The sequence below is a fragment of the Bison bison genome, unplaced genomic scaffold (genome assembly GCF_000754665.1).
Source record: "Bison bison bison isolate TAMUID 2011002044 unplaced genomic scaffold, Bison_UMD1.0 scf7180017864244, whole genome shotgun sequence".
NCBI lineage: Eukaryota > Metazoa > Chordata > Mammalia > Artiodactyla > Bovidae > Bison > Bison bison.
In genome coordinates, this window is record NW_011494816.1 from 1,748,340 (window position 1) to 1,776,126 (window position 27,787).

General features: G+C 44.2%; 1 protein-coding gene and 1 non-coding gene across 4 annotated transcripts in view; both read left to right on the forward strand.

Moving 5' to 3' along the window:
- Window positions 1–26,522, forward strand: part of YIPF1 (Yip1 domain family, member 1) — a 37,207-nt gene extending 10,685 nt beyond the window's left edge. The window contains exons 4-10 of one of the 3 annotated variants that reach the window (XM_010847151.1): window positions 283–363; window positions 633–720; window positions 6,584–6,700; window positions 10,011–10,177; window positions 10,519–10,701; window positions 14,965–15,095; window positions 25,691–26,522. In XM_010847151.1, the coding sequence (XP_010845453.1) occupies window positions 283–363; window positions 633–720; window positions 6,584–6,700; window positions 10,011–10,177; window positions 10,519–10,701; window positions 14,965–15,054 (726 nt within the window). In that variant the 3' untranslated portion in view covers window positions 15,055–15,095; window positions 25,691–26,522. Of the gene's footprint in view, window positions 1–282; window positions 364–632; window positions 721–6,583; window positions 6,701–10,010; window positions 10,178–10,518; window positions 10,702–14,964; window positions 15,096–18,930; window positions 18,971–25,690 lie in introns of those variants that run through there. The other 2 variants (XM_010847150.1, XM_010847152.1) reach the window with 2 other exon arrangements.
- TRNAE-UUC lies at window positions 21,482–21,553 on the forward strand. Its single transcript has one exon. It is a non-coding gene; the product is annotated as a tRNA-Glu (tRNA).
- Window positions 26,523–27,787: the final 1,265 nt, after the last annotated feature.

Genomic DNA, 27,787 nt, shown 5'->3' on the forward strand with positions numbered 1-27,787 from the left:
GCTGGATGGCATCACCGACTTGATGGACGTGAGTCTGAGTGAACTCCGGGAGTTGGTGATGGACAGGGAGGCCTGGCGTGCTGCGATTCATGGGGTTGCAAAGAATCGGACACGACTGAGCCACTGAACTGAACTGAACTGATGGTAAAAGTGATAGATGAATATAGAAGAGTTTGGTCTTTTGTATTTCTTGAGTTTCTCTTCGATCCTCTGTCTTTCTCTGTCTGGGTAGCTAGAATAAGGAAATTCTGTGTTCATTATTTTTTATTTTACCTCTGACAGTTACTTGCTGGACAGAAGAAAAGCTCCCCCTTCTGGACATTTGAATACTATCAGACGTTCTTTGATGTAGACACTCACCAGGTCTGTAAACCAGTTTCACCTTTCTTTTGATGTATAATGCAGACTTATTTCTTCTACTGTTAAACAGTCAAGTAATGTGACAGGTATTGCATACTGGATATGGTCTGCAAAAGTAAAGGGTTATTGGCACTTGAAAATACTAAATGAAATAATAAAACAATAATAAATAATAAAAGCTCTAATAACCGTTTCAATTTTGCAGTAGTTAAACTTTACTAAACTTTAAGAAAGAAAATCATCCGTAGACTTACTGCTATGCTGTTTTGCAGGTCTTTGACAGAATAAAGGGGTCTCTTTTGCCAATACCAGGAAAAAACTTTGTAAGGTTGTATATCCGCAGCAATCCAGATCTCTATGGTACGTGTAGCGCCGTTTTGGTTCTTTTTCATGTACCGGCTAAATGCAGATGAGGGTGTGGGTTGCCTCAAAAGCTGGCGAAGCACACTGTTGGGGCACGAGCGTTATGTGTCTCTTCTGAGCTTCAGTAGCAGCTCTTGCAAAGAATTTTGGAGAAAAGGCAGTTACGTGTTTGATTAATGCCATGATGACGACAATAGTGTGTCCTTTGAAAGTCTTTAAATGACATCACAAACTTGAGACCAATTAAGTCACTTCATATAGAGGAGATTATTGATGTTAATTTTAGAGGATTTGGTGGTTGGGGTGAGTGTGGAGGAGGCTCTCTTACACTTACTCATTGATATGCTGAGTTCCAGCTCTGCCCCTCAGGCAGGCTGGCTTCCCCGTGGGAGTTTGTAAGGGGATGAGCCTGGGGATTGGTGTCATCCCAACCTCCCTGCTGTCTGAGGAGGGGCCAGAGGTCCATCCAGTGCCTCTGAGGGAAAGGGTTCCAGCACTGTTGACCTCTGTGTTTGAGGGGAGAAGAGAGCCAGAGACTCTGAGTGCTTCTGTGTGCAGATGCTGTACGCAAGACGTGGTGTACCTGGGCATAGCTAATTCTTTCAACGACCTTTGAGGCAGGTGCTATTATCCCCATTTCTCTAATGAAGAACCTAATGCTCAGTGTTCAATAATTTATATGTTCAACCCTAAACAGTAAGTATTAGAGCAGTTATACATGTTGATTATAAGAGGAAAAGGAATTCATGCGAATCTGTTGTGTACCAATCAGTACATACACTCTTTAATCCTTTCAAGAGGGCAACGTATTAAGTGCTATTATCTCTGTTTTCCATGTGAGAAAACTAAGGTTAGAAGTTGTCAAACCAAGAACTCCCATTCTTATGGGACAACATTATGGATGAACTGGGAAGGTATTATACTTTAGTTCAATAAGTCAGACAGAAAAAGACATCTGTGTGATTTCACTTATATGTGGAATATAAGAACTAAAACTGGTGAATCTAGCAGAAAAGAAACAAAGGCACAGATACAGAGAACAAGCTAGTAGTTACCAGAGGGGAGAGGGGAGGGAGGAGGGGCAGGATAGGGTAGAGGGTTAGGAGGCACAAACTGCTTATGTATAGAATAAATAAGCTAGAAGGATGCAGCACAGGAAATATAGCTAATATTTTATAATAACTAAAAATGGAATATAATTTTTAAACATTTGACTCCCTATGTACACTTGAAATATGTAATATTATATAATCAATCAACTATTTATTATAAATAGTTGATGTAGAACTGGCCCCTGGTTTGGGCTTCCTAAGTGGTGCCAGTGCAGGAGACATAAGAGATGTGGGTTTGATCCCTGGGTAAGGACAATCCCCCGGAGGAGGACTTGGTGACCCACTCCAGTATTCTTGCCTGGAGAATTCCTTGGACAGAAGAGCCTCGTGGGCTACAGTCCACGAGGTCTCAAGGAGTCAGACAGAACTGAAGCGACTATACACTCTCAGCACCCGGTTTAGTGTTAATATAAAGCCCCTACTTATTCTGTAAAACTGGTGTTTTTAAGCTCCAGAAACTTTTCATCAAATGTTATGGATGTTGTCCAATATTTAGAACCAGTTAAAGTGGAACTGCTCTAATGGACGCTGAGGAAAGTCTCCTTTCCACTCACCTTTGATCCTGAAACATTCTTCTTTACACAGCACTATTAACCTCATGAATTCATGTTGTTGTTCTAGTTGCTGAGTCTTGTCTGACACCTTGCGACCCTACAGACTGTAGCTCAACAGGCTGTTCTCTCCACAGGATCCTCCAGGCGAGAATACTGGAGTGGGTTGTCATTTCCTTCTCCAGGGGATCTTCCGGACCCAGGAATCGAACCCGCATCTCCTGCATTGTCAGGCAGGTTCTTTACCACCTGAGCCACTGGGGAAGCCCTCATGAGCTCATAGACATGCTTAAAAAAAGAAAGTACAGGATTTCTCTGGCAGTCCAGTGATTAAAACTCTGCACTCCCAATGCAGGTGACACACGTTTGATCCCTGATCAGGGAAGACCCTGCATGCCACATAGTGCAACCAAAAAAAAAAAAGTACAACTAGAAAAAATATAATTTTTTAGTAGAGAGGGCTGACCTTGTGGGGTGGGTTGGAGGAAGGTGGTCAGGAGCAAGATAACAGAAGAGCCAGTCTGCGGGATCTAAGGGAAAGATGAACGAATTTGACTACATTTACACCAAAATTTAAAATTTCTACACCACAAAATAAACCATAAACAAGGTAAAATAAATAAATAAACCACAGACCAAAGATAATATTTCAGAGCACATAACCCACAAAAGATAAAAATCAAGAATATATGTAGAGTGCCTACTGATGATAAGAGTAAAACCAATTATAAGTTCTAGCAAAAAATAAGCAATTCACAGAAAAGGAAACCCAAATGGCCAATAAATACATGAAAAAATGCTTATCCACACCTGTAATAGGGCTTCCCAGGTGGCACTAGTGGTAAAGAACCCACCTGTGAGTGCAGGAGACCTAAGACATGCCGATTCGATCCCTGGGTTGTGAAGGTCTCCTGCAGGAGGGCATGGCAACTCAAGTATTCTTGCCTGGAGAATCCCACGGACAGAGGAGCCTGGCGGGTGACAGTCCATAGGGTCGCAAAGAGTTAGACACCACTGAGGTGACTTAGCACATGCCTGTAATCAGGGAAATAAAAACTAAAACGGGATATCATATATGTGTGTCAATTTAGCCATCATACAACTTGGCTTGTCTTCATTTATTCATTCAGTTAACAAATATGAAGCACTTACTATTCCAGGCACTGGAGGTACAGCAGTAATAAAAAGACGAAAGTCCCTGCCCAGAGGCAGTTTATAATCTAAGTTTAACAATAGACAAAGAAAATAGGTGAAACAGTGTGCTAGTGATAAATGCTAAGGTGAAAATTTTAAAGCGGAGAAGAGAGACAGTAGAAGTTCATGTAGGTGGGTGGATTCTGAGTAAACACTGGAAGGAATTGGGAGCAATACAAGTAAGTATCTCAGAGAAGAGCATTTGAAAAAGAGAGTTCTGGGACCTCTCTGATGGTCCAGTGGCCAAGACTGTGTCCTCCCAATGCAGGGGCCCCACTTTGATCCCTGTTCAGTGAATTAGATCCCACGTCCGTAACTATGACCCAGCAGAGCCAAATAAATAAATGATATGGAGAGAGAGCTCAGTATGTACAAAGGCCTTGAGGCAGGAACTTGCCTCGTGTGCTCAAAGAGCAGTGAAGACACTAGTGTGCCCGGGCTGGAGCGAACAGGGCCTCTAGGAGATGAGGTCAGAGGGCCAGTGTGGAGGGACACATCGTGTAGGATCTTGGAAGCAAGTAACGACTTTGGCTTTAGCTTGAATGAGATGCCATTGAAGGGTCTAAACAGAGGAGCGATAACTCTGAAGTCAGCTTTTCATAAACATTGGTATCAAGTGTTGCCAAGGATATGGAGCCATGGGACCTTGTGTAAAATGTGGGTGGCTGTGTAACTGGTGCCACAAATTGGAGCAGTCTGAAGATGCTCCTGCCCTACAACTTAGCAGTTCTCCTCCTAGATAAATAAGAAGACATATAGAAGAGTATTATTCTTCATTGCCTCCTCATTGCTTGTAATTAGCAAATATTTTGAAATGACCAAAGTAAATATGATGTGTTCATATACAGAATTATGTAGGTTTTAGAAATGGATTTGGTCTATAAGCATCAACAAGGACACATCTCAGAACAGTAGCCGATGAAAAGAAGCATGTTGGAGAAGGATATGAGTAGTACTGCAGCATTAGAAAGATTTGAAAACTAAGCATGATGAGTGCACCAGTGTTTATCATTCTTTGGGCTTTTCTTTCTGTTAGAAATATTTGATAATATAAAAATGCACAATGCAAACGAAGTTAACGCTTCCTCCCACCCCACCCCACAATTGGAGTAGGACTTTGGCAGGCATGAGCAAGAGAGAAGGCAGCGTGAAGCCTCGGGGCAGGCCTGGGAGGAGCAGGTGGTGTGTGTCTCTGGAGGCCATGCCTCCTGGGTGCCTGAGCACAGCACACAGTGCCTGTGTCTGTCACACATCGCTGTGTCCCCAGCACCAGGGCCCAGAGCAAAGGAGGGAGGTAGTAAATGACAGCGGACGGGATAGTCTCTGCTTCCTAGTTATGGTACTAGAATATTCTGATCGCTTGTGGTCGCCTGCTTCGATGGTCTCGGCCCATCAGTAACACATGGTTAGTTTTGTTCATTTGTTCAATAAAGCTTTGGGGGATTTTTAAATTACTGTTACTGGTTGTAAGGGTTTTTTTTTTTTTTTTGGTTTTTGTTACACTGTTTATGTGCTAGGCATGCAGAATACTGCAGTGAACAGGATCTGATCCTTGGCTGTAACAGAGTGCCCGCAGGCTAGTGAGTCAGCGACGCTGCTTGGGAAGCTGATGTTGGTGACTCTTTGGAGCTCCCCAGTCAAGTGCTTGTTGTGTATCCTTTCCCACCTTCAGGAACCAACTTGGCCTCAAAAAGTGCTCATCCATTTCTGCCAATCATCTCCCCCAGCGCAGTAATTTTCTTAATTTTGTGATATGTCAAGGTGCCTACAGTTATCCAAAAGAAAAAACCCTACAGAATATTACTGAAATTGAAAAATGAAATTCTTAAAATCTATTAAAATCTCTAGATTTATAAATTGTATTTGTTCATATAGTCCTTTTTCTAGATGGGGAGAAACAAGAGTGGTCATGAAATTAAGAGAAATGATGAAAGGGACTTCTAAAGCATGGTGTACTCATTCACTTAGTGGAATATTTTATAATCATTAAAAAGAATAAGCTGAATTTTATGGGCTTCCCAGGTGGCGCTAGCAGTGAAGAATCTGCCTGCCAATGCAGAAGACATAAGAGACATGGGTTCAGTCCCTGGGTTGGGAAGGGCCCCTGGAGGAGGGCATGGCAACCCACCCCAGTATTCTTGCCTGGAGAATTCCATGGACAGAGGATCCTGGTGGGCTACAGTCGATAGGGTCGCAGAGAGACAGACACAACTGAAGTGACTTATAAATAGCTATAGTAGAATCTCCAGGACATGATAAGGTGGAAGTACATATGCATGTTAGCATTTCTTTAAAGCACACACACAAATATGCATCTGCTTTTATGTGTATAGAAATCTCTGGCAGGGTTCACCAGAAACTGGTTATGGTGGTGAGTTCTGTGGAAGAGAATGAATAGCTAGGGAGCAGAGAGAAAGAAGGTTAATTTTCTCTGTATCCCCTTTTGTGCCTTTTGAACAATGCACTGTGTGTGTGTATTACTTTTTCATTAAAAAAACACAGGAAAAAAGCAAGCCTTATATACGCACTCACATACACAGACACCCATGGTGATTTGTTAGATTAAATGAACTCTTTCCTAAAGCTTGCCCTACTCCTTTGTTTAGACAGCAAAGGACCTATATAATTTTAATTATTTTTTTCTCTGGCATTAACATTTGATACTTACGTAAAGGGAGTAACCTTTGCTTCCTGTATCCTCCACAGGTTTGTTAAACCTGTGAAGATTTAACAAAATGTCCATGAATTTTTTTGGATGATCTTCCAACAAGAGACGTATAAACAAATCAGTGTCTTCATTCACCTAATTGAGGAAGGTGTTTTTGTTTTGTGCATTTCAATCCCCACTGTCTTTAAGGCAGCTAATTACTGAGTTGTGTATTTGACCTTTTAAAAAGAAAATTCCCACTTAACAATACTGATTCCATCTCAAGTTCATTTTCCATTGCTTCCATGAAGCTGGTTCATCATTTTCTTGTCTGAGTTTTCTGGTTTGCTCTGCAGGCCCCTTTTGGATATGTGCCACATTGGTCTTTGCCATAGCAATCAGTGGGAATCTTTCCAACTTCTTAATCCATCTGGGAGAGAAGACATACCACTATGTGCCCGAATTCCGAAAAGGTTGGTGAATAGCTTGACTTATTTGGAATGCTGTCAGTTGGTAACTGTGAGTTCTTGGACCCCTGTCTGTAGGTCCTGCAGCCCATTTTCCTGTATAAGGGTTCAAAACTAATCATCTGTCCATATAAATCCACATAGTCTTTTTATCTTTTGTTTTGTTAAAATAACCTAAAATGTTCCATTTTAACCATTTTTAAGCATGTGATTCAGTGGCATTAAGTATATCCACAATATTGTGAATCTGTGTACTCTTCTGGTACACTGTAAGGCAAGGCCCCATAGCAATCAGAATGTCTCCAAAGAAAAATGTACAAAATAAGTAAAAAGCAGTGTGTAGAAAAGTCTCCACTGTAGCGTTATTTGTATTATCCAACTGTTAGCAGCAGTAGGGGCCTTGTTATTTAAGGCATGATGACTCAGCTAGCTATGTCTGTAGCCATTAATTATGAAGCACTTAGAACAACATGGAGAACTCATAATCCAAACTTATGCCAGTGCTGGTAGCAGCTTTGTTAAAAGAAGTCTGCAGACGGTCAGAGCCGAGAAGGGAGAATGCAGAGGTGAGAGTGTCCTGGTGAGGGTGGGCTTGTGGGTGACATTCTTATTTTAAAACTTCCTTTCTAGGGACTTTCCCTGGTGGTCCCGTGGTTAGGATACCGAGCTTCCACTGCTGGGGGCCTGACTTTGATTCCTGGTTGGGGAACTAAGATCCCACAAACTGTGCAGTGCAGTCAAAAAAATAAAACTTCCTTTCATGTGGCAGTATTGGATAGCTGGGGGCAAAAAAACAGCTTTTAGGGACTTGCAGATGACAGCCACCCAAGGTAGGAGTGTTTGGCTGTGCAGGAGATCGGCCTTTGCTCCTTGCTCTGTCCTCTCCCTCCCTTGCTCTGTCCCTGACGGCCTGCTCTCCTGTTGAGAAGCTGTGTAAGAGCGTGGGCTCGGGCCCCCAGCCATCGGCTTCTGCCTCCAGCTTTACTCACCAGCTTCTACCTTGTTGGGCAAATTATTTCATCTCTCTTGACCTCAGATTCCTTGTCAGTGAAATGGGAATAAGAATGTCTATATTATAGGACCAAGAATAAAGAAGTGGTGTCTGTAAAGAGGTTAGAATAGTGCCTTGTACAAAAAGGATTCGGTAAAATGAACTGTTGCCGTATATGTATGTACCCATACCCGTGTGTCTACGGAATAATGTTTTTACCTGTCTGTGTGTCCATGTAGCCTTCCTTTCCTCCCCTCCGCTCTCCGTGCCTGTTTTCCCTTCTCTCTTCCATTATGGAGTCAGTCCCAACTCCATTTGTCAAGTGATCTTGGTTTAAATTTAACTCAATCATTGTTATCCATGAGCTATCAGTCTGCCTTCAAGTAGTTCAGTGGTTAAGTAAAGAAAAATAGGTAACTGGATATTGCTGTAATGAATGGCTTGTGTTAATTTCTGTGTCAGAGGTCTGTAGAAGTATATTGACAGAGAAGAGGAGTGAGTCACCCTACCTGGGGGTGTGGAAGCTGGGAGGGAAGGGGGGAGGGCAGGGGGCAGGGGTCCTTGTCTGTTCTTATTCCTGTTGGACTGGGCATCCCAGTGTCAGGGTGTCTTGGGATATATATGCTAGTGAGGTCGTCATTGAATCAGTCAGTCAATATTTTTCCATTTTATGTAAAGAGTATAAGTGACACATCCAAGGTCAGATCCTGCTTCTCCACTTATTAATTATTTGACCCTAACCAAACCACTTAGCTCTCTGGTCTTATTTCCTCATCTCTGGAGTAAAGATATAGTTTATATGAAATAATATATTTATATATCACTTAACAGTATAAAAGCTTATTCTTGATTGGGCATTTATTATTTATCAGTCAGTGTTCTAAACATACATGTTTTTACTCATTTAATTCTAATAGTCTTATAAGGTAGTGCACTGTTATTATTCCCATTTTACAGATGAGGATACTGAGGCAGGAAAGTTAAGTAACTCACCACTCATCTATTAATATAAGTGACAGAGCTGGGCATCCGAGGTGGTTCAGTGGTAAAGAACCCACCTGCCAGGTGGGAGATCTGGGTTCAATCCCTGGGTTGGGAAGATCCCTTGAAGAAGGAAGTGGCAACCCACTCCAGCAATTCTTGCCCGGGATGTCCCCCAGACAGATCAGCCTGGCAGGCTGCAGTAGCCCATGGGGTGGCAACGAATCAGACACAACTTGGTGACTAAGCAGCAAGTGGCAGAGCTAGGATCAGCGTCTGTATATACAGTCTGTAGCTCTGATCGTTATACGGTGTCACCTCTCAGAAAAGCACTCAGTGTAACGCCTGACACCCAGTGGACAGCCATCGTCATAGCAGCAGTTTCCTGCCTCTTCCTTTCCTTATTCAAGAAAATGGTAGTAGATCAGCAAAATTACATATGACTTAGTGACAGAGTTACTTACATGAAAAAACTGCTCTGGGAGCTGGAGAGTGTTTTGGACAATCACATATCTTACCCAGAGCCTGGCCATAGTTGTTAGGAGTGCTTTTGTTCTTGCCACGAGCATTTGACGGATTACCTGCTGATTTTCACGTGGGAAGGGCTGGTGTTGTGGACTGAGCCACACTTATGATCCTCCACTCCAGAAGAATGAAGCCGAACCCTCCAGGGCATGCTGCTGCTGGGAAGGAGGAGGGACGGACAGTAAGTAATGCAGTGAACGCTGCTGCTCTGTGGAGTCACTCAGTAGCATTTGCACCACAGAGACAAGGATTATTTAAAGAAGAAAGTGGAACTGGAGAATATTTTAAGCAATTCATCAATGAGCTGAAACTCCCTGTTTCAGAGACAGAAGGAACTCTAAATAGCACACGGAACAAGTTAATCTGTTCCCAGGGTATTTTCATAAATTTGCTAAAGAAATCAGTGTCAGCTTTTGTCATATTAGGAAAGAGGACGTGTTCTTCCAAGGGGATAGTTGACTTTTATTTGATTGAAATGCTCCATGTATTTAAATACTTGTAGTGTGGTCCTCGGAAGTATTTCAGTACATAATTCAGTCGTTTAATACTATTAGTTGTTAGTTATAAAGTGAATTATAGAAACCATAGGAGAGACTGCTAGTCATCATCACAAAGACAGACGCTGAAGGAACATGGATTCGGCACATTTATCGAGCATCTGCTGCTTATCGGGTACCTTGCCAGGCTCAGGGACTGAAACCAGTAAGACATCACCCCCTGACCCAGTGAGGCAGATGGACACCCCTGCAGGGAGTGAGTCCAGTGGGTCCCAGAAGTAGCGCGACAGTGGAATTGCAACTTGTGTCTTCTCGCCCTCAGTGTCCATCGCAGCCACAATCATCTACGCCTATGCCTGGCTGGTTCCTCTCACACTCTGGGGTTTCCTTGTATGGAGAAACAGTAAAGTTATGAACATCGTTTCCTATTCATTTTTGGAGATTGTATGCGTCTATGGATATTCACTCTTCATTTATATCCCCACGGCAGTAAGTACCACACTTACTCTGAGTGAGGCCACAATTACTCAGCTGGCATCATTATTTCTAACCTAACACTGATGTGCATCTGAAAAAATAACCCCAGAATTTAGAAATTTTCTGGGAATGGGGGCCGGGGAGCCTAGTTCCTTCCGTGCATCTTGGGCCCTTCATTAGGGAAGCGTTCCCCTCGGTCTGCACACGGGTGGGATTTCTGTGGGCTGTGCTCGGAAACCCAAGTGGCAGCAAGGGCTCCACTGCTGATGGGCTCCCAGGCCTTTATGAGCACATGTGCCTGGAATGAACAAATGCCACTCTGACAAACCCTCCCCACCCTCCTTTTCTTTCAGATACTGTGGATCATCCCCCAGAAAGCGGTCCGTTGGGTTCTAGTTATGATTGCCCTGGCCATCTCAGGCTCTGTCTTGGCAATGACCTTTTGGCCAGCTGTTCGTGAGGACAACCGACGCATCGCATTGGCCACAATTGTGACGATTGTGTTGCTTCACATGCTGCTTTCTGTGGGCTGCTTGGTACGGTCTCGTTCCAATGCTCTTCTGGTGTGCTTTAGATGCCACGCTAAGACCTCAAACTGTCAGACACCATGGTTCTTTAAAAGCTGGCTCCCTGGAATAAATATTGTTTTAAATAGGCTCTGCTGGATGAGAAATAACAGTCATGAGAATTTGGTTGTAATCTCTGAGTTTACCTAATTTCTTTTTTTTCTGACTTTACCTGATTTCTGAAGTTTGGTTGATATTTGGTGTCTGGCTAGAGGAAGTAGGGATGAGTATCTTCACTTAAGGCTGGGGAGCAGGGGTCCGGGAGTTCCACCTCTGCATGCCTTTGCTGGGTTTTTGCACATATTTAGATGGAGAACTTGAGAATGAAGTCAAAATAGAAAAGATAAGTTATTTTTAAGATGAACAACATTTAAAACAATGTTTAATGTGTTTGGGTATCTTTTTAGGAAGAGCATGTACTTTTTGAGTTAGACACATCCAGGTTAAAGATCAGCTGTATCTCTCACCAGCTGTGTGAACTTGGGCAGGGAACCTAACTTCTCTGGATCTCTTAATCTGTAACGTGGGTATAATAGTTCTTGCCACAGAAAACCGTTCTGAGGCTAAAATAATACAGATAAAGCACTTAACCTAGAACTTGTCCCGTAAATGCCCATAAGTTAGGTCCATTTCCTTTGATCTTAACGAGATACGGTTTTTTCATTTCTATACACACTGTGTATGAAATTTGCTGCCAGTAGCCGTAACCAGGCCTGGTATAGGTTTTTTAAAAATTTTGAGTCCAAGAATGTTAAGGTCGTTGATGCCCATAGGAAGATGTCCACACAGCACACGCCAGACCGTTGGTCAGGCTTTGCAACAGGAGTTAATATATCTTTGGCACTATCCGATCTTTAATATTTTCTCTAGACAATCATAGTCTCATTGAGTGCTTTAATAAGATCCCAATACTTTATCATTCAACAAGTCTCCTAGAAAGTACCAAGTTCTGAAACACAGGGTTGGTTGACATGCGTTTTACATGTGCCTAAGCTTTGACCCCTTGAGACAGAGGACTCGCAGCAGAGTGACACTCTTCATGTTTGGTACTTGGAACCTCCGGACTGATGCGTTCAAATGCTGTGACCCTCCTGTCTGCTGAGGAAGAATGTGCTTTTCATTGAAACTGACTCTCTCGATGTAACACCTCTCCCTGGCATCTTCCCATCTCTGTTTAGAATTTTGTGTGTGTGTTACATTCCTTGTTAAGAAGTTGGTGAAGGAAAGGAGGCAGGAGAAAGATATTGCCATGTTCAGTTCTGTAAAGAATAGAGAGGAGCAAGGCAGACAGGGCTGCAGAGCAGGGAGGTAGTGTTGTTAACACATTTAATTTGGTACCTGCAGCCAGGATCTTTTACCTCCTGTGCCTACTACTCCCTCTTGGGGTAAACGACACTGAAGTTAGGGTTTACCTGCCCATCTTACTACTCAGCAGTTTTCTAAAAGAGAGCATCATAACCAAGTAGAAAGAACACTGGACTGGGAACTTCTTGGCATTGAGTGCCTGGGCTTCCTTTTCTGTTAGGGAGATTTATATTTCATGGGCTTTAGTGAGACTCGATGAAATGGCTGTGAAAACCCTTCACATACTGTGATAGTTTTTTCAGATGTAAAGAAGTTATTAAAAGAGGCCTGGGTTATCAGAAATTGCCAGGGCCACTCTGTGGCCTGTTCTGCCGAGTCCCCCAGTAAGAGTGGTCCCGGGTCACAAAAAAGGGCAGTGCCCTTTCATTGATGCCTCTCCCTGGCGGCTTCCCATCTTTCTCCTGAACTTCTTACCCATACACAGAGACACACACACACACACACACACACACACACACACACAAATATGCCTGGTTGAGAAGTTGGAGGGGAGAAGGAGGCAGGAGAAAAGACATTGCCCTGTCGGGTTCTGAGGGTTCTGAGAAATGGGGCAGGTTGGATGGTGGAGCAGGCAGCTAATCGCAGGTACAGGACTTCTTGGAGGGGAGGCACAGTTTTCTCTCCTGGAGGAAGGGGAACTGTCTGTTTAGCCAGGAGACCACCGTGCTTGGGGTTCTGTTGTCCACCCTGGAGTCGGCCGCCTCTGTTCTCTTCTGGGGGAGTTGCACAATGCAGGAGGGTGGAGGCAGACATGAGGAGACAGGCTTTAGTCTCAGCTCCATCACTCCTTACATTTTTGCTTATTAGCTTGCCCCTCTGGACCCTATCGGATACGACTGAGTGACTTCACTTTCACTTCTCACTTTCATGCATTGGAGAAGGAAATGGCAACCCACTCCAGTGTTCTTGCCTGGAGAATCCCAGGGACGGGAAGCCTGGTGGGCTGCCATCTGTGGGTCGCACAGAGTCGGACACGACTGCAGCTACTTAGCAGCAGCAGCAGCAGCAGCAGCCGGACCCTACCTCCTCACTGAGGAGAAGTGAAGACATGGTGGCATTTTTGCTGTTGTAAGGATGCATGATGCATGCAGTCATCATCACTGTATGGGAGAAAAAGTACCAGGGGAGTTATTTGAGCTGAGGGGCACCGGGTGAACTGGACAGCTTGGCCTTCTACTCTCCAACAGGAAACATGAATTGGTGTGTTTGCCTCAGGGCAGTGAAGTATATGACAGCCCCACACCTGCCGAGGGCTCCTTGGCGCTTGTACCTGCACTTGATCTAAGTTGATCCTGGAATACGCCTGGCAGGGATGACTAAGGAGGCACTAGAGTAGAGGGTGTGTTCTTGGCTGGTATGTTTGGAGATGCCCAAACCTATGTTTGGCTCCTCTGCAGGCTACCATCTGTTGGGTCACAGAGTCAGACATTACTGAAGCGACTGAGCATGCATGCAAGCCTATGTTTGAGGTGGTTACAGCTACAGATAGAATGTCTGTGCCCTGTTGTTTGTGAAATTAATTAGGGATTATTTTTACAGCTCTTTCATTCTGCAGATAAGACTTGTCCAAAGTCATAGTGTGAGTTCCTAGCAGAGCCAGGTTTAGAACCTGGGCTTCCTGGCTTGTTCTGTCTGGTGAGGGTTTCCTCCAGGAGCCTGGAAGTGAGTTGCTATTCTTGCATCCTGGGGGCGTCTTGGCCCAGAGCACGTGTGAGATAACTGGAGGGGTCAAACGCGAGCAGTGTGGGCTGGCCTCTGCTCGGGTTAGTGCCATTCTTCTCCTTCTTCAGAAAGCAGAGCTGCTGGAAGTGGCTCTGGGGAGGAAGGCTTTCAAAACTAATAGCATTTCTCCAGGAAGGTGACAAACTAGAGGGAGTCTGCAGCTAGAAACTTTTTGAAATGGACTGTTGAAGCGCTAACTTGAAATAGAAAGTGCCTTGGGGAAACTCCAGTGCGATGTGTTGGCGCCCCCTTCTGGCTGATAGAGGGTAGAGCTGGTGAGATGGTTCCTACTGATTTTTTATCTTTTTCACCTTCCTGAGGTCCCTGCTCCAGGCAGGAATGAAGCGCAGGCGGTGGTCATGGATTTATTAATGGGTTCACCTGTCCTTCGAACAACCCTCATTCAAGGCTATGAGACTGGTATTTTCCTGGGCTCACATTAGGCTTCTCAGACACCAAAACAGGTGGGAAGATCCTCCTTAATGTTTTCCAGTCTTCCACCTCCTTCTGATTTTTGACAGTTAAATTGTAGATGGTGAGTGGAAGCACTTATCAAACCTTTCATTTCCAGGCTGAAGAATTAAGAGGTAGAGGCTGCCTAGCACTTTCTTTGAAAGGTCTTTAGAGGGAGCCGACTGGTTTCGCAGCAGCCTGTCTTGGTTCAGTTCATTAAGTATTGATTGTTTATATAGTGTGCCAGGCCCTACATGAGGGGCTGGCGATGCAGAGACAAGAAGGACATGGTCTTCGGAGGAGAGACTGTGGTGATGAACAACTTGAGCTTTGTAGTTGGAAAGACGGACCAGTGAGTCCTGCCTGCATCTCTTGCTGCCATGTGTGCCTGATCAAATGACAGCCTCCCTGAGCCTCAGTTTCTTCATCTGTCAGATGAGAGTAATGAGAACAACCCCACCAGACTGTTAGGAAGATTGAGTCATAGGTAGCAAGTGCTTAATAAATGGTAGCAAACACTTAAAAGGCGTGCAGTCGAGTACAAGACAGAAATAGAGACAGTTCAGTGATGACCAGAGTGGTGGGGGAAATGTAGGGGCCATGAGAGCCCAGAAGAGCTCTTAGCGTGGAGTCTAGGACATTGACCTGGACCATTATTTTTTAACTCTCCTCCTGGGTCTCCCTTTCCTGCAGGCCTACTTTTTTGATGCACCAGAGATGGACCATCTCCTAACAAGCACAGCTGCCCCAAACCAAACAGTTGTAGCAGCCAAGTCCAGCTAAAGAGGAAAGCAAGAGAGTATCTTTCATCTTCTCGCTGTGAGGTACAGTAACAATGGGCAGGGATGTCAGTCCTGTTGTTAACATCAAACATCAAGAGGCCCGGACCCTTTTATCCATCAGCATGATCCAGTGTGGTGTGTGTGCACACACGTGTCCATGTGTATGTCCCTCTTGCTGAGGCTTCAGTGGGAAAGTCTACTCATTTGGCTTTATCCATTTGGGAAACTTGACTGAGCGACTAACACTTTCACTTTCACTCATCTGTCTTTATCCATTTGGGAAACACAAGCTCCCAGATTCTTCTGTAAGAGGAGTTCCTGCTTTTTGGCTCCAGCATCTTCTCTACTCCCTGTCCCCTCTCCAACAGCACAATATAGATTTATTCCATTTGATTACAGTCTGATGGTTCTCTCCAGTTTCTCTGTGACTTGTCAGGCTGGCCTCAGACCCTGAGTATGACCTCTCTTTAATTACTCATGCAGTTCTCTGAAGGTTACCAGTTCTCATGCCTGGTTTGTTTTCTGGCCTCTTTGATGATTCCACTGTCGGTGGTTAGCCTAGGGTGTCAGAGTACAGGAAGAAGACCCCGATCCTCCTCGGCTGGTCTCTTGCCTCCCCCTCCCACTCCTCAGTATTCCGAGCCTGCAGCCTTGCTGAGTTGCTGCCATCACCGGAACGCATCCTGCCTTTGCACTAGCCAACCTAGTCATCTGAACTGTTCCTTCCCTTCCAGCAGTCATTGCTTACCTTGTGATCCCATTACGCTCTCTATTATATGTCACTTTTTAAAAAGATTTTTTTGGACCATTTTTAAAGTCTTTATTGAATTTGTTATAATATTGCTTCTCTTCTGGGTTTTTGGCCACAAGGCATGTGGAATCTTAGTTCCCCGACCAGGGATCAAACCTGCACCACCTGCATTTTGAAGGGGAAGTCTTTTTTTCTTTTTAATTGGAGTACAGTGGCTTTACAGTGTTGTGTTAATTTCTGCCATGCAGCACAGTGGGTCAGCTGTACATATACATATATCCCCTCTTCTTGGAGTCTGTCTGCCACAGGCACATACCTGCAGTGAGAGGTGTATATTTGAAGCATTTACAAGGACTGTTGTCAATCCATGTAGTAACTATTAAAGCTTAATTCCTTACTTTTTAATGAAAGAGAAATATTCATAGACGTTCTATTTTCCTTCCACTACCTCAGTGGGTTGTTTTTTGGAACCCACTGCCTTAGAATGAACATGTGGTAGCTTGTTTGCATAACTATTAAGTTGTCTGCATGCTTGTCCAGCTCATCCTGCAAATGGACTCCATTAACTGTTAGCAGAGAAAGCCTCAGGGCAGGATCTGAGGTCCACGGGGAAGGAACTTTGTTTCACTCACACTCCCAGGTCTTGGCTTAATGCCCACCTGGCACAGACAGAGCAAATGCTTCATTACTGTTGAGTAGATGGAGGTGACTTTGTAGGATTCAGGCAAGAGTCAGGATATGGGCTTTTACCCAGAGGTGTCTTGGCTTGCTGAGTCCTGGATCACCATTTACACTCTCACTTGAAGTTTATTTGAGGCACTGGGGACCTAGATAATCAGCTACAGTCTGCCTCAAGGCACCTTGGTCCATGGGTAAAACAGCTCATCAGATAAGGACCAGGCGGTGGGCCAGGCTCTGTGAGAAGTGCCATGGCCAAGCTGTTAGTTGATGGGCACTGTGGGAGCACAGAAACACTGGCTCACTTGGCCTGGGGGAAGACTTCACAGAGAGGGTCTTGCTTGAGCAGAAGCAACTGATTGCCCGTTTTTCGGAAGAGCAGTTGGCTTCCCGTGGTTTTTGGGAGACTGAAGATGCAGGCCATTCACTGAGACACTGCCATGTGCTGTGGACTCACATCACCTCGAGCAAGAAACCTGAGCTCAGCTGCAGAGGGACAGAGGTGGAGGACACATAGCTGTCTGGCTGTCTGCCTCGCCTCGGAACACCTGACATCGACCTGGAGAGGGGCTCTCGCAGCCTGCTCCTGGGCTGGGACTTCAGTTCCTTCATACAGTTTGGTTATGATGTCTCCAGACCAAGTGTCCCAGGCGCTGTCAACCTTAAGAGAGTCAGAAGCTGGCATCTGGGAAGAGCCTAGCCCTCAGGGCCCTTGCTGACCCCCCATCCTGATTTTCACAGGTTCGATGTCTCTGGGCTTTGCTCACATCTGTGAACTTGGGTGTCAGTGTCTCCATTTGGGTATCCAGTCTCTAATCACTTCTACAGCCCTCTGCTCTACCAGCTGAACTGTCGAAGGGTGCTGGTGTCAAGTCTCTAAGTGAGATAGTGACAAACAGTTTCTTTGGAGCCTCCCTGGCAGAAGCACCAGTTGCGTTGTCAATGAGAAGGGCTGCCCAGAGCCCTGAACCCTGCAGATTTATGAGCTGACTGTGCCTCCCACTGTAATCTCCGGACTCCCAGCTTTCAGGAAAAGGAATGACTTTTTATCTTGCAGATAACCTTCCTCATGTAAATCTGTGCATCGGAGGGCTTAGCCTGAAAGGAATTGCTGGGAGAGCATTAACCCCTTCTCTCCCTGGAACCTCAGGATCATAGAGGAGCCTCCGTTACTTGTAATCAGGGACGCTACCCCTACATAAGTCATCGGGATATTTTAAAGAACATTTTACTTTCTTCTTTCCTTCCTTCCTTCCTTTGTTCTTTCCTTCCTATTTTATATTTATCAGGTGGTTCAGATGGTAAAGAATCCGCCTGCAATGCAGGAGACCTGGGCTCAATCCCTGGATTGGGAAGATCCCCTGGAGGAGGGCATGGCAACCCACTCCAGTATTTTTGCCTGGAGAATCCTCAAGGACAGGGGAGCCTGGCGGGCTGCAGTCCATGCGGTTACAAAGAGTTGGACATGACTGAGTGACTAAGCACACAGCACATCACCTTAGAGCCAGTGCCATTTCTTCTCTGAGCCAGGACCCTGGTGAACCTAGGGAATCTTACTTTGGCTTGAGGGATGGAGTGTCTGAAGGACCGAATCCAGACTGGGACTGCCTTCCCAGGGGCAATGACAAGTGGTTCTATCCAGAGGAGGGCGACTGGCATATAATTATACTGCTGTGTGATATGGGCTTTATTAAGAGATGAGCAGAGGGCTTCAGGAAACTCCTTTGTAATTAAAACCCTCCTGATTTGATACCCAGGGTTTATATGCAATTATCCTTTCACTCACTCATGTCAAGAGTTCATTTCATAAGCCAAAACTTCAAATGTTTTTACTAGGTTTATACACATCTGTTCTTTTATTCTGAAATCAGCTTTAACTCAGTGCTATAATCCCCTTTAACACAGCATCCAAACTGCATGATTTCACAGCATAGCTAATTCTTTTCCACACCACGTCTGCAGTGTCCCTTCCCAGAGAAGCCATTTTCAATTCCTGGGCTATTTCTTTCTCAGTTTTCTTCTTTGTTCCCTTTCTTTGAGGAAAGTTGGAAGAACCTGCAATGGCAAGTGGGTCAACACAATAATGTTTTATTCTTTTATTTGATTTATTTAGTGGAAAATGTGTTGTTGTTGTTCAGTCACTAAGTTGTGTCTGACTCTTTGCGACCCCATGGACTGTAGCACTCCAGGCTGTTCTGTCCTCCACTATCTCCCAGAGTTTGCCCAAATTCATGTCCATTGAGTTGGTGATGCTATCTAACCATCTCATCCTCTCCTGTCCCTTTCTTCTTTTGCCTTCAATCTTTCCCAGCATCAGGGTCTTTTCCAGTGAGTTAGCTCTTCACATCAAGTGGCCCAAGTATTAAAACTTCAGCTTCAGCATCAGTCCTTCCAGTGAATACTCCGGGTTGATTTTCTTTAAGATTGACTGGTTTGATCTTCTTGCAGCTCAAAGGACCCTCAAGAGTCTTCTCCAGCACAGCGATTCAAAAGCATCAATTCTTCAGCCCTAAGCCTTCTTTATGGACCAACTCTCACATCCATACATGACTAATGGAAAAACCATAGCTTTGACCATATGGACCTTTGTTGGCAATGGTGATACCTCTGCTTTTGAATATGCTGTCTAGGTTGGTCATAGCTTTCCTTCCAAGGAGCAAGTGTCTTTTCATTTCATGGCTGCAGTCACCATCCGCAGTGATTTTGGAGCCCAAGAAAATAAAATCTGTCACTGTTTCCTCTTTCTCCCCTTCTACTTGCCATGAAGTGATGGAACTGGATAACTGGATGCCATGATCTTGGTTTTTTTTAATGTTGAGGTTTAAGCTGGCATTTTCACTCTCCTCTTTCACTCTCATAGACTGAATTGTATAATGAATCCCTAAGTACCCTTCCCCTCTTTTACTTCAACAGTTGTCAACTCACAGCCAGTCTTGTCTCATCCATATACCCATATATTCTCCATCTCTTTCCCCTGTATTGTTTGGAAGCAACTCTAGAACATCTTGTTCTTTCATACATAAACATTTATATTCTGTATCTATAAAAGATACTCTTTTCAGGGACTTCCCTGGTAGTCTAGTGGTTAGGATTCTGCACTTTGAATGACATGAACCTGGGTTTGATCCCTGGTCAGGGAACTAGATCCTACAAGCCACATAGTGTGGCCAAAAATAAACATAAAAGGCTAAAACAATCTTAAAAAAAAATATATATATATATGTATGTATATATATGTGTATATATGTATGTATACGTATATATATATATACACACACACACAGACACTCGTTTCAAAACCTAGCTACAGTACCATAATCACATTTTAAAAATCATAATTATTTAATATCAAATACATTCAGTGTTTGAATTTCATATTGCAATTGGGTAGTGTATCTCTCAAATGCCTTTTATTTGTTTTTAAAGTTATTTATGTATGTATCTGATGGCACTGGCTCTTCACTGCAGCAGGCAGGGCCTCTGGTCTTCTTTGTGGCACACAGGATGTTTTAGTTGCAACATGTGGGGTCTGGTTCCCTGACCAGGGATCAAACCCAAACCCCCTGCATTGGGAATGCGGAGTCTTAGCCACTAGACCACCTTAAATGGGAAGGCACCTTAAAAGCCTTTTTTTTTCCTTTTTAATTGCAGGATAATTGCCTTTAAATGCCTTTTAAATTATAGAGTTCTATTCCATCTCTCTCTTTCTCTTTCCTTTTGCCATTTATTTGTTGAAAGCTCATTTATCGTGTATTTTGCTGATTGTTTCTCCATGGTTATCATTTAACATATAACTCTGTCCTCTGTTTTCTGTGAATTGATGGTTGTATCTAAAGGTTTGATCAGATTCAGATATGATTTTTTGGCAAGACTACTTGATGTGTGCTGTAAAATTCTTCCATCCATAAACTCATAATGTCTAATTATCTCTCTGTTTGATATTAGAAGCCATTAATAAGCTATGCTTAGATTCATTGATTCAGTAGGAGTTTTAAAACAATCATATTTCAATTCTATTTTTCTTCCTTTATTAACTAGAATATTTCTTTAATAAAAATTTCCTTTCATCTATTTGGGTGTCCACTGATACAGTTTATGTATAAGAAAAGCAAGATAAATGATTGTTTTCTTTTTTACCTGCTTTCAAAATTGTAGTTGGTTCACTAGGACTCTGCAGCAATGACCAATTAGCTTCAGGCTATTGCAAATATAATGCTTATTGATGCTCAGATTGTCCTATATTTGGACACCAGTTGGCCCCTGGGTCTTGTTGGCACACTCTAGGAGTCTCTGTTAACTGCCTTGCTGTCTGTTATAACCAAATGTTCTCGGCTCATTTGAACTTTTCCTGTTCCAGACCCAGACTGAGCCATTTCTCTAAGGACTCCTGGTTCCATTCAGTGGGGAATGGAATTTTCAGGTCACAATCTGGATGCTAGTGTTGCTCGTTGCAACTGGCTTGGTCATTGTTTTCAGGCCTTTTCAGTGTGTATGGCTGTTGTTTGCTTGATGGAACATATGTGAGTTCATACTGATACTTCCAATTCCTGTTCAGTGCTACAGAGTTCTTACTAAATTGCTTTTATCATATATTCATATCTCCTTTCTCCTGTGTTGAAGATTTCACTTCTCACTGATACCATTGGTGATAGAATTGGACTGCCACATAAGTGTGTGCTCAGATGCTCAGTAGTGTCCGACTCTGCGGCCCTATGGACTGCAGCCCACCAGGCTCTTCTGTCCATGGGATTCTCCAGGCAAGAACACTAGAGTAGGTTGCCATTTCTTCCTCCAGGGGATCTCCTGACCCAGGAAATGAACCCAAGTCTCCTGCATCTCCTGCACTGGCAGGTGGATTCTTTACCACTGCACCACTTGGGAAACCCCTCACATAACTACTTACCTGTTTATCTACCGTGCACTCATAATAATCTAGTAATAAAAGTTCCAAACTACCTTTAATTACTGGAAATGTTACTTTAAAATCTTTGAAGGGAAATCCCTGGCAGTCCAGTGGGTAGGACTCAGTGCTTTCACTGCTGGGGCCCAGGTTCAATCCCTGGCTGGGGAACTAGGATCCCACAAACTGTGCAGCATGGCATAAAAAAGATTAAAAATTTAAATTAAATATTTGAAGTTTTTTAAGTTCTAGAGTATGCTTTTTCCTCCCTTGTCTGCTTGGAAACTTCCTATTTATTCTTCAGGACCTACTTTAGATATTCTATCCTTGATGAAGTTTTGCTTTACTTCTCCAGATAATATTACTTACTTATTTCTCTGGGCTGTGGAAGAGCTCTTTGTATGTTTCTCTTTTATGGCCATTTTCTTATTAACTGTGATTTCATAGACTGAGAGTTCCTTGAGGTCAGAGATTTATTTACCATTATAGCCCCAGCACTCAGCAGGCATTTGGGGAAAGCTTGATTTTGAACAAGGGAGGATTATATACATACCACATGGCATTCAAAACTTGGATCATTTGCCAAGTTGCTTGGAAACTCTTGTTGTTCATTGAGGACTGGGCCACTGGTGAATAATGGAGATAGGTCTTTACCTTCCCAGATTTTACAGCCCAATGAATTCTTCTTTTTTTAATTTATTTGGCTGCTCCGAGTCTTAGTTGCAGCACACAGGCTCTTTGATCTTTGTTGTAGCATGTGGGATCTAGTTCCCTGACCAGGGATTGAATCCCCAGGCCTACCCTCCGAGTTGAGAGCAGGGAGTCTTAGCCACTGGACCACCAGGAAAGTCCCCTACAGTCCAACTTTATATGTCCTGCATCACACAGACTAGCAGGCCCTGCTAAGTTAAAGAGAGAATCATGACTTTGGGAACTTCTGATTAGAATACCTCAGATGAGGCAGTGGTCTGACATTGTCCAGCTTGGATGCAAGGATGGGGCCAGGAGGGGAGCAGGGCATGCCACAGAGGGGCTACCACAGTGGGAGCCAGAAGTGACCGGGAGTCAAGTCTTAGGCCTGAAAGTGGCGAAGGAGTCCTGGCTGATGGTGACATTGTGGACCACATCTGGCCCAAAAGGTATCTTACTTGCTATCCTCAGCCTAAGTGCCAGGAATTCCAGCCTCTGCCCCACAGGCCACCTAGTAACAGTTAGTAGTGGGAGGAGGGAATTTTCTGTCTTCATGTCATTGTCCAGTCTTGACATTAATTTGGAACAGACAGCTAGAAAGATGAGAAAAACAGAATTTTTCATGATTTTTTCATGACTTCCCTGTGGGCTGGCTTATCCTTACGTTTACTAGGCATTTCAGAACCCAACGCTGATGTTTACCAGAAGGCCAATCAGGACTTTAGGTTCTGTCCTTCCATCACATTATACCATTCACCCTTCTCCAACCACTTTTTACAGCTATTTGGTTGGCAACTTTTCCCTTTTCTAGAGCAGGTAGATTTAGGCAGATCTGCCCTGCCTCAGCATCACCTTTGTGGTGTGCTTAAATGCTGACCCTGATTGTGACGTTTCCCCTGATGAGGTCCTCAGGGAGGCCTGGCTCATTCTCTTAGGAGGAAGGCCATGCATTAGGAATCCCTCTCTGCCACATTCCTTCATCTTTCCTGGGTTTGACCATATCTCTACCTGTCTTTCCAAGTTCCCATTTCTTGCAAATCCTCAACCAAGCGTACCAACAGATGCCACAAATTCATCATGTTCAAAACCAAACTCATCTGCCCAACTACTAAATCTTCTTACATTTTCCTGTCTTAGTGAATGGCACTACCATCCACTCCTGACTCCAGACCAGGTTTGATTCTTTATCATGCCCTTTTGTTGTACCTGGCTTCCCTGGTGGCTCAGATGGTAAAGCGTCTGCCTGCAATGCAGGAGACCTGGGTTCGATTCCCTGGGTCGGGAAGATCCCCTGGAGAAGAAAATGGCAACCTACTCCAGTACTCTTGCCTGGAAAATCCCATGGATGGAGGAGCCTGCTGCTAAGTCACTTCAGTCGTGTCCGACTCTGTGCAACCCCATAGACAGCAGCCCACCAGGCTCCCTTGTCCCTGGGATTCTCCAGGCAAGAACACTGGAGTGGGTTGCCATTTCCTTCTCCAATGCATGAAAGTGAAAAGTGAAAATGAAGTCGCTCAGTCGTGTCTGACTCTTAGCAACCCCATGGACTGCAGCCTACCAGGCTCATCCACCCTTGGGATTTTCCAGGCAAGAGTACTGGAGTGGGGTGCCATTGCCTTCTCCGAGTAGGCTACAGTCTATAGGGTCCCAAAGAGTCAGACATTACTGAGCGACTTCTCTTTTCATTGTACCTTGTATAAATTATGTTTTATATATTTGCTTATCCCATAGTTTCCCCTGCTGGACTGTAATTTTCTTCAGAGTTAGAACCATGTTTGCCTTATTATCGTTGTATCCAGTGCCTGGCACATGAGTCCTCCATCAGTATTTGTTGGATAAATTAAGAAATCTACCGAGGAATTTCCTGGTGGTCCAAGGGTTAGGACTCTGTACTTTCACTGCTGAGGGCCCAGGTTCAATACCCAGTCAGGGAACTAAGATTCCGTAAGCCACAAAAAAGAAATCTACCTAGCCACTCAAGCTAGAAACCTCAGCATCAATGTAGATTCCTTCCTCTTATCATCCACATCTTATCTGCCAGCAGGACTTGTCTATGCTACCTTGGAAATATTTCTCAAATCTGCCCTATTAGTACCATACCCAGCATTAAGGACCTGATCATCTCACATCTAGACTATGGTAATAGCTTGATGGGTTTCTCTGTCTCATTTCTTTTCCTCCTTCTGATTTATCCTATATATAGCTCAGTCGTGTCCGACACTTTGTGATTCCATGGACTGTAGCCATGGAATTCTCCAGTTAAGAATACTGGAGTGGGTTGCTGTTCCCTTCCAGGGGATCTTCCCGACCCAGGGATTGACCCAGGCTCCCACATTGCAGGCAGATTCTTCACCTGCTGAGCCACCAGTGTGTGTTATGTAGCTATGAGGGTCTTTAAAATTTATAAATCTGACTGAGCCTTTGACTACATCACTCTTATACCTAAAAACTAATTTTTTTTTTTTGGCCTCCTGTCCTCTAAATAAGAAAACCCAAACTCCCTGTATTGCCACAAACTACCCCTAATCTACTTATCCCTCCTCATATCCTGCCATTGTCCCCTGTATAGCCTTAAGCTTGTCGTTGTTCAGTTGCTTAGTCGTGTCCGACTCTTTGCAACAACATGGACTGCAGCACACCAGGCTTCCTTGTCCTTCACCATCTCCTGGAGCTTGCTCAAACTCATGTCTATTGAGTTGGTGATGCCATCCAACCATGTCATCCTCTGTTGACCCCTCTCACCCTGCCTTCCATCTTTGCCAGCATCAGGGTCTTTTCTAATGAGTCAGCTCTTCACATCAGGTGGCCGAAGTATTGAAGCTTCAGCTTCAGCACCAGTCTTTCCAATGAATATTCAGGGTTGATTTCCTTTAGGACTGACTGGTTTGATCTCCTTGCTATCCAAGGGACTTGCAGGAGTCTTCTCCAGCACCACAGTTTGAAGGCATCAACTCTTTGGCGCTCAACCTTTTTTATTGTCCAGCTTTCACATCTGTACATGATTACTGGAAAAACCATAGCTTTGACTAGATAGACCTCTGTTGGAAAAATAATGTCTCTGCTCTTTAATATGCTGTCTAGGTTGGTCATAGCTTTTCTTCCAAGGAGCAAGCGTCTTGTAATTTCATGGCTACAGTCACCATCTGCAGTGATTTTGGAGCCTAAGAAAATAAAGTCTGTCACTGTTTCCATTGTTTCCCCATCTATTTGCTGTGAAGTGATGGGACTGGATACCCTGATCTTAGTTTTCTGAATGTTGAACTTTAAGCCAACTTTTTCACTCTCCTCTTTCACTTTCATCAAGAGGCTCTTCAGTTCTTCTTCACTTTCTGCCGTAAGGATGGTATCATCTGCATATCTGAGGTTATTGATATTTCTCCTGGCAATCTTGATTCCAGCTTGTGTTTAAATAAACACAGTCATCTCTCAGCTCCTAAATCTTTTTATGTCCCTCCATATTTCTTTTTATTTTCTTTTTGACTGTGTGTGCAGCATGTGGGGTCTTAGTTCCATGACCAGGGATCAAACTTGTGCACCCTGCAGTGGAAGTGTGGAGTCTTAACCACTGGACCACCAGGAAAGTCCCTTCCATATTTTCTTTTATCTTTTCTTCTCTAGCACCAAACAGAGCAGTCACAAAGAAGAATTTGAGGAGACTGGGTGAAGGTAGCTTTGGGATCTGTGTCCGAGGAAGTCACTGGGTTTCCAAAGAAATGGAGAAAAACTTTAAAATGTCATCTCTGATCTAGCAGTAAGTCTTCCCTGTAACCTGTAAATCAGGACTCAAAGCTCTAGGCTTGGAGAGCTGGTGGCTGCAGACTGCTCTGGTGTCGAAGTTATCTCTCTGAATCCTTCCTGTATTGGGGGAACCTTTGTCTTGAGAGTGACTCTTTTTGCTCTTCAGTTCTCTTCAGTGGGTTTTGGAGTGTGGCTCTTTTGGATATGGCATCCACTGTAGAAAAGCAGAACAACCAAAGCCATCAGGAAGATGGATGGAATGGCCCCAACACCCAACATCTGGGTGGTGCCACACTGAAGCCTGATCATCTCCTATTTAACAAACAAGAGTTAGATGTGGTTGAGACTCATGTCATTCAGCTCTTCGTTATGCTGTTGGTTGTCATTGTGACTGTGCGCTGATTTGGGGAGAAATACAAGGGGGTGGGAGGCTACTTTAGCGCCTGGCATTTGCTTCTCACAGTCACGTGGTGTGCTTCACATTAGGCACGCCCTTAATCCCTGAGATGGTTCCATCCTAACTGGGGTGCTTTTCTCTGGCTTGTGTACAGATTACCCAGATGAGCCGCTGCTCCCCTTGCCATCCTCAAGTGGCTAAACAGTGTGAACTTTGGTTTGGATTCATAGTGAGTCTGAAAATTTGTCTTTGGTGACCTGACTGTGGGCAGCTGAATCTAATGGTTGCAAAATAAATACAAAATGCAAATAATAATGTCTGTGTCTGTACTTTATGACTTTGACCTCAGCTTCTTTGATGTTTTACTGTCAGCCTGCGGCGGGCTGCTGGGAGTCTTGACTTCACGTGCTAACTTTTGGGGTGTTGGGGTTAGAATGAACATCAGAATTTTTCCTCCTCTTAGTATTGAACAGTGCTTACCAGGACTTTCCTAGTGGTCCAGTGGCTAGGACTCCACGCTCTCAGTGCAGGGGGCCCAGGTTCGATAATACCTGGTCAAGGAACTAGATCCCACATGCCTCAACTTAGGGTGCGCGTGCTGCAACTGAAGATCTCATGTGCTGTGCCTAAGGCTTGGTGCAGCCAAGTAAATAGATATTAAAAAAGAAAAGAACATGTTTACCTATTACCTATTTTGACATACACATTTTGGAAAATTCTTTTAGAGCCCTCTGAGCGCCTCTTCTGGGTGGCATTGCTTCCTGTCTAGAGTTCATGAAAGGGAGAAACCAGTGACACCTCAAAGACACTTTTTTTATACTTTGTGTTCAAAATGCATACCACACACACCTGATTTCTGCCAGGTCAGGACTGCTGGCTGCCCTCTGTCTCTGTTGTCTTCTTCGGCACCGGAGTCCCCTGTTTATTTGTTTGTTGCGTCATGTGTCTGCAAGACAACTGCAAAGACGCATTTAGAGTTAAAAGGCTGAAGATGCAGGTCATCTCCTTGGATTGCAAGGAGCTCAAACCAGTCAATCCTAAAGGAAATCAACCCTGAATATTCACTGGAAGGACTGATACTGAAGCTGAAGCTCCAGTACTTTGGCCACCTGATATGAAGAGCCAACTCACTGGAAAAGACCCTGATGCTGGGAAAGATTGAAGGCAGGAGGAAAAGGGGGTGACAGAGGATGAGATGGTTGGATGGCATCACCGACTCGATGGGCATGAGTTTGGGCAAACTCTGGGAGATGGTGAAGGACAGGGAAGCCTGATGTGCTGCAGTCCATGGAGTAGCTAAGAGTTGCATATCACTTAGCGACTGAACAACAACACAGAGATAAAGAAAGCTGTGCACAAATTCAGGCTAATTTAGCTGATTAAGGTCACTTTGGCAAACCTCCTATCAAATGCTGAATGTCACCCCCATTACCTTATTCAACAAATATATTATACACCTACTGTGTGCTGATCACCTTTCTATGTACTGGGGCAGTGAACAAAACAGACAAGGTCCCTGATCTTGTGGATCTGACAGTCCAGTGATCCCTGCTCAAGGGTCACCAGCCTCAGCCTCACCA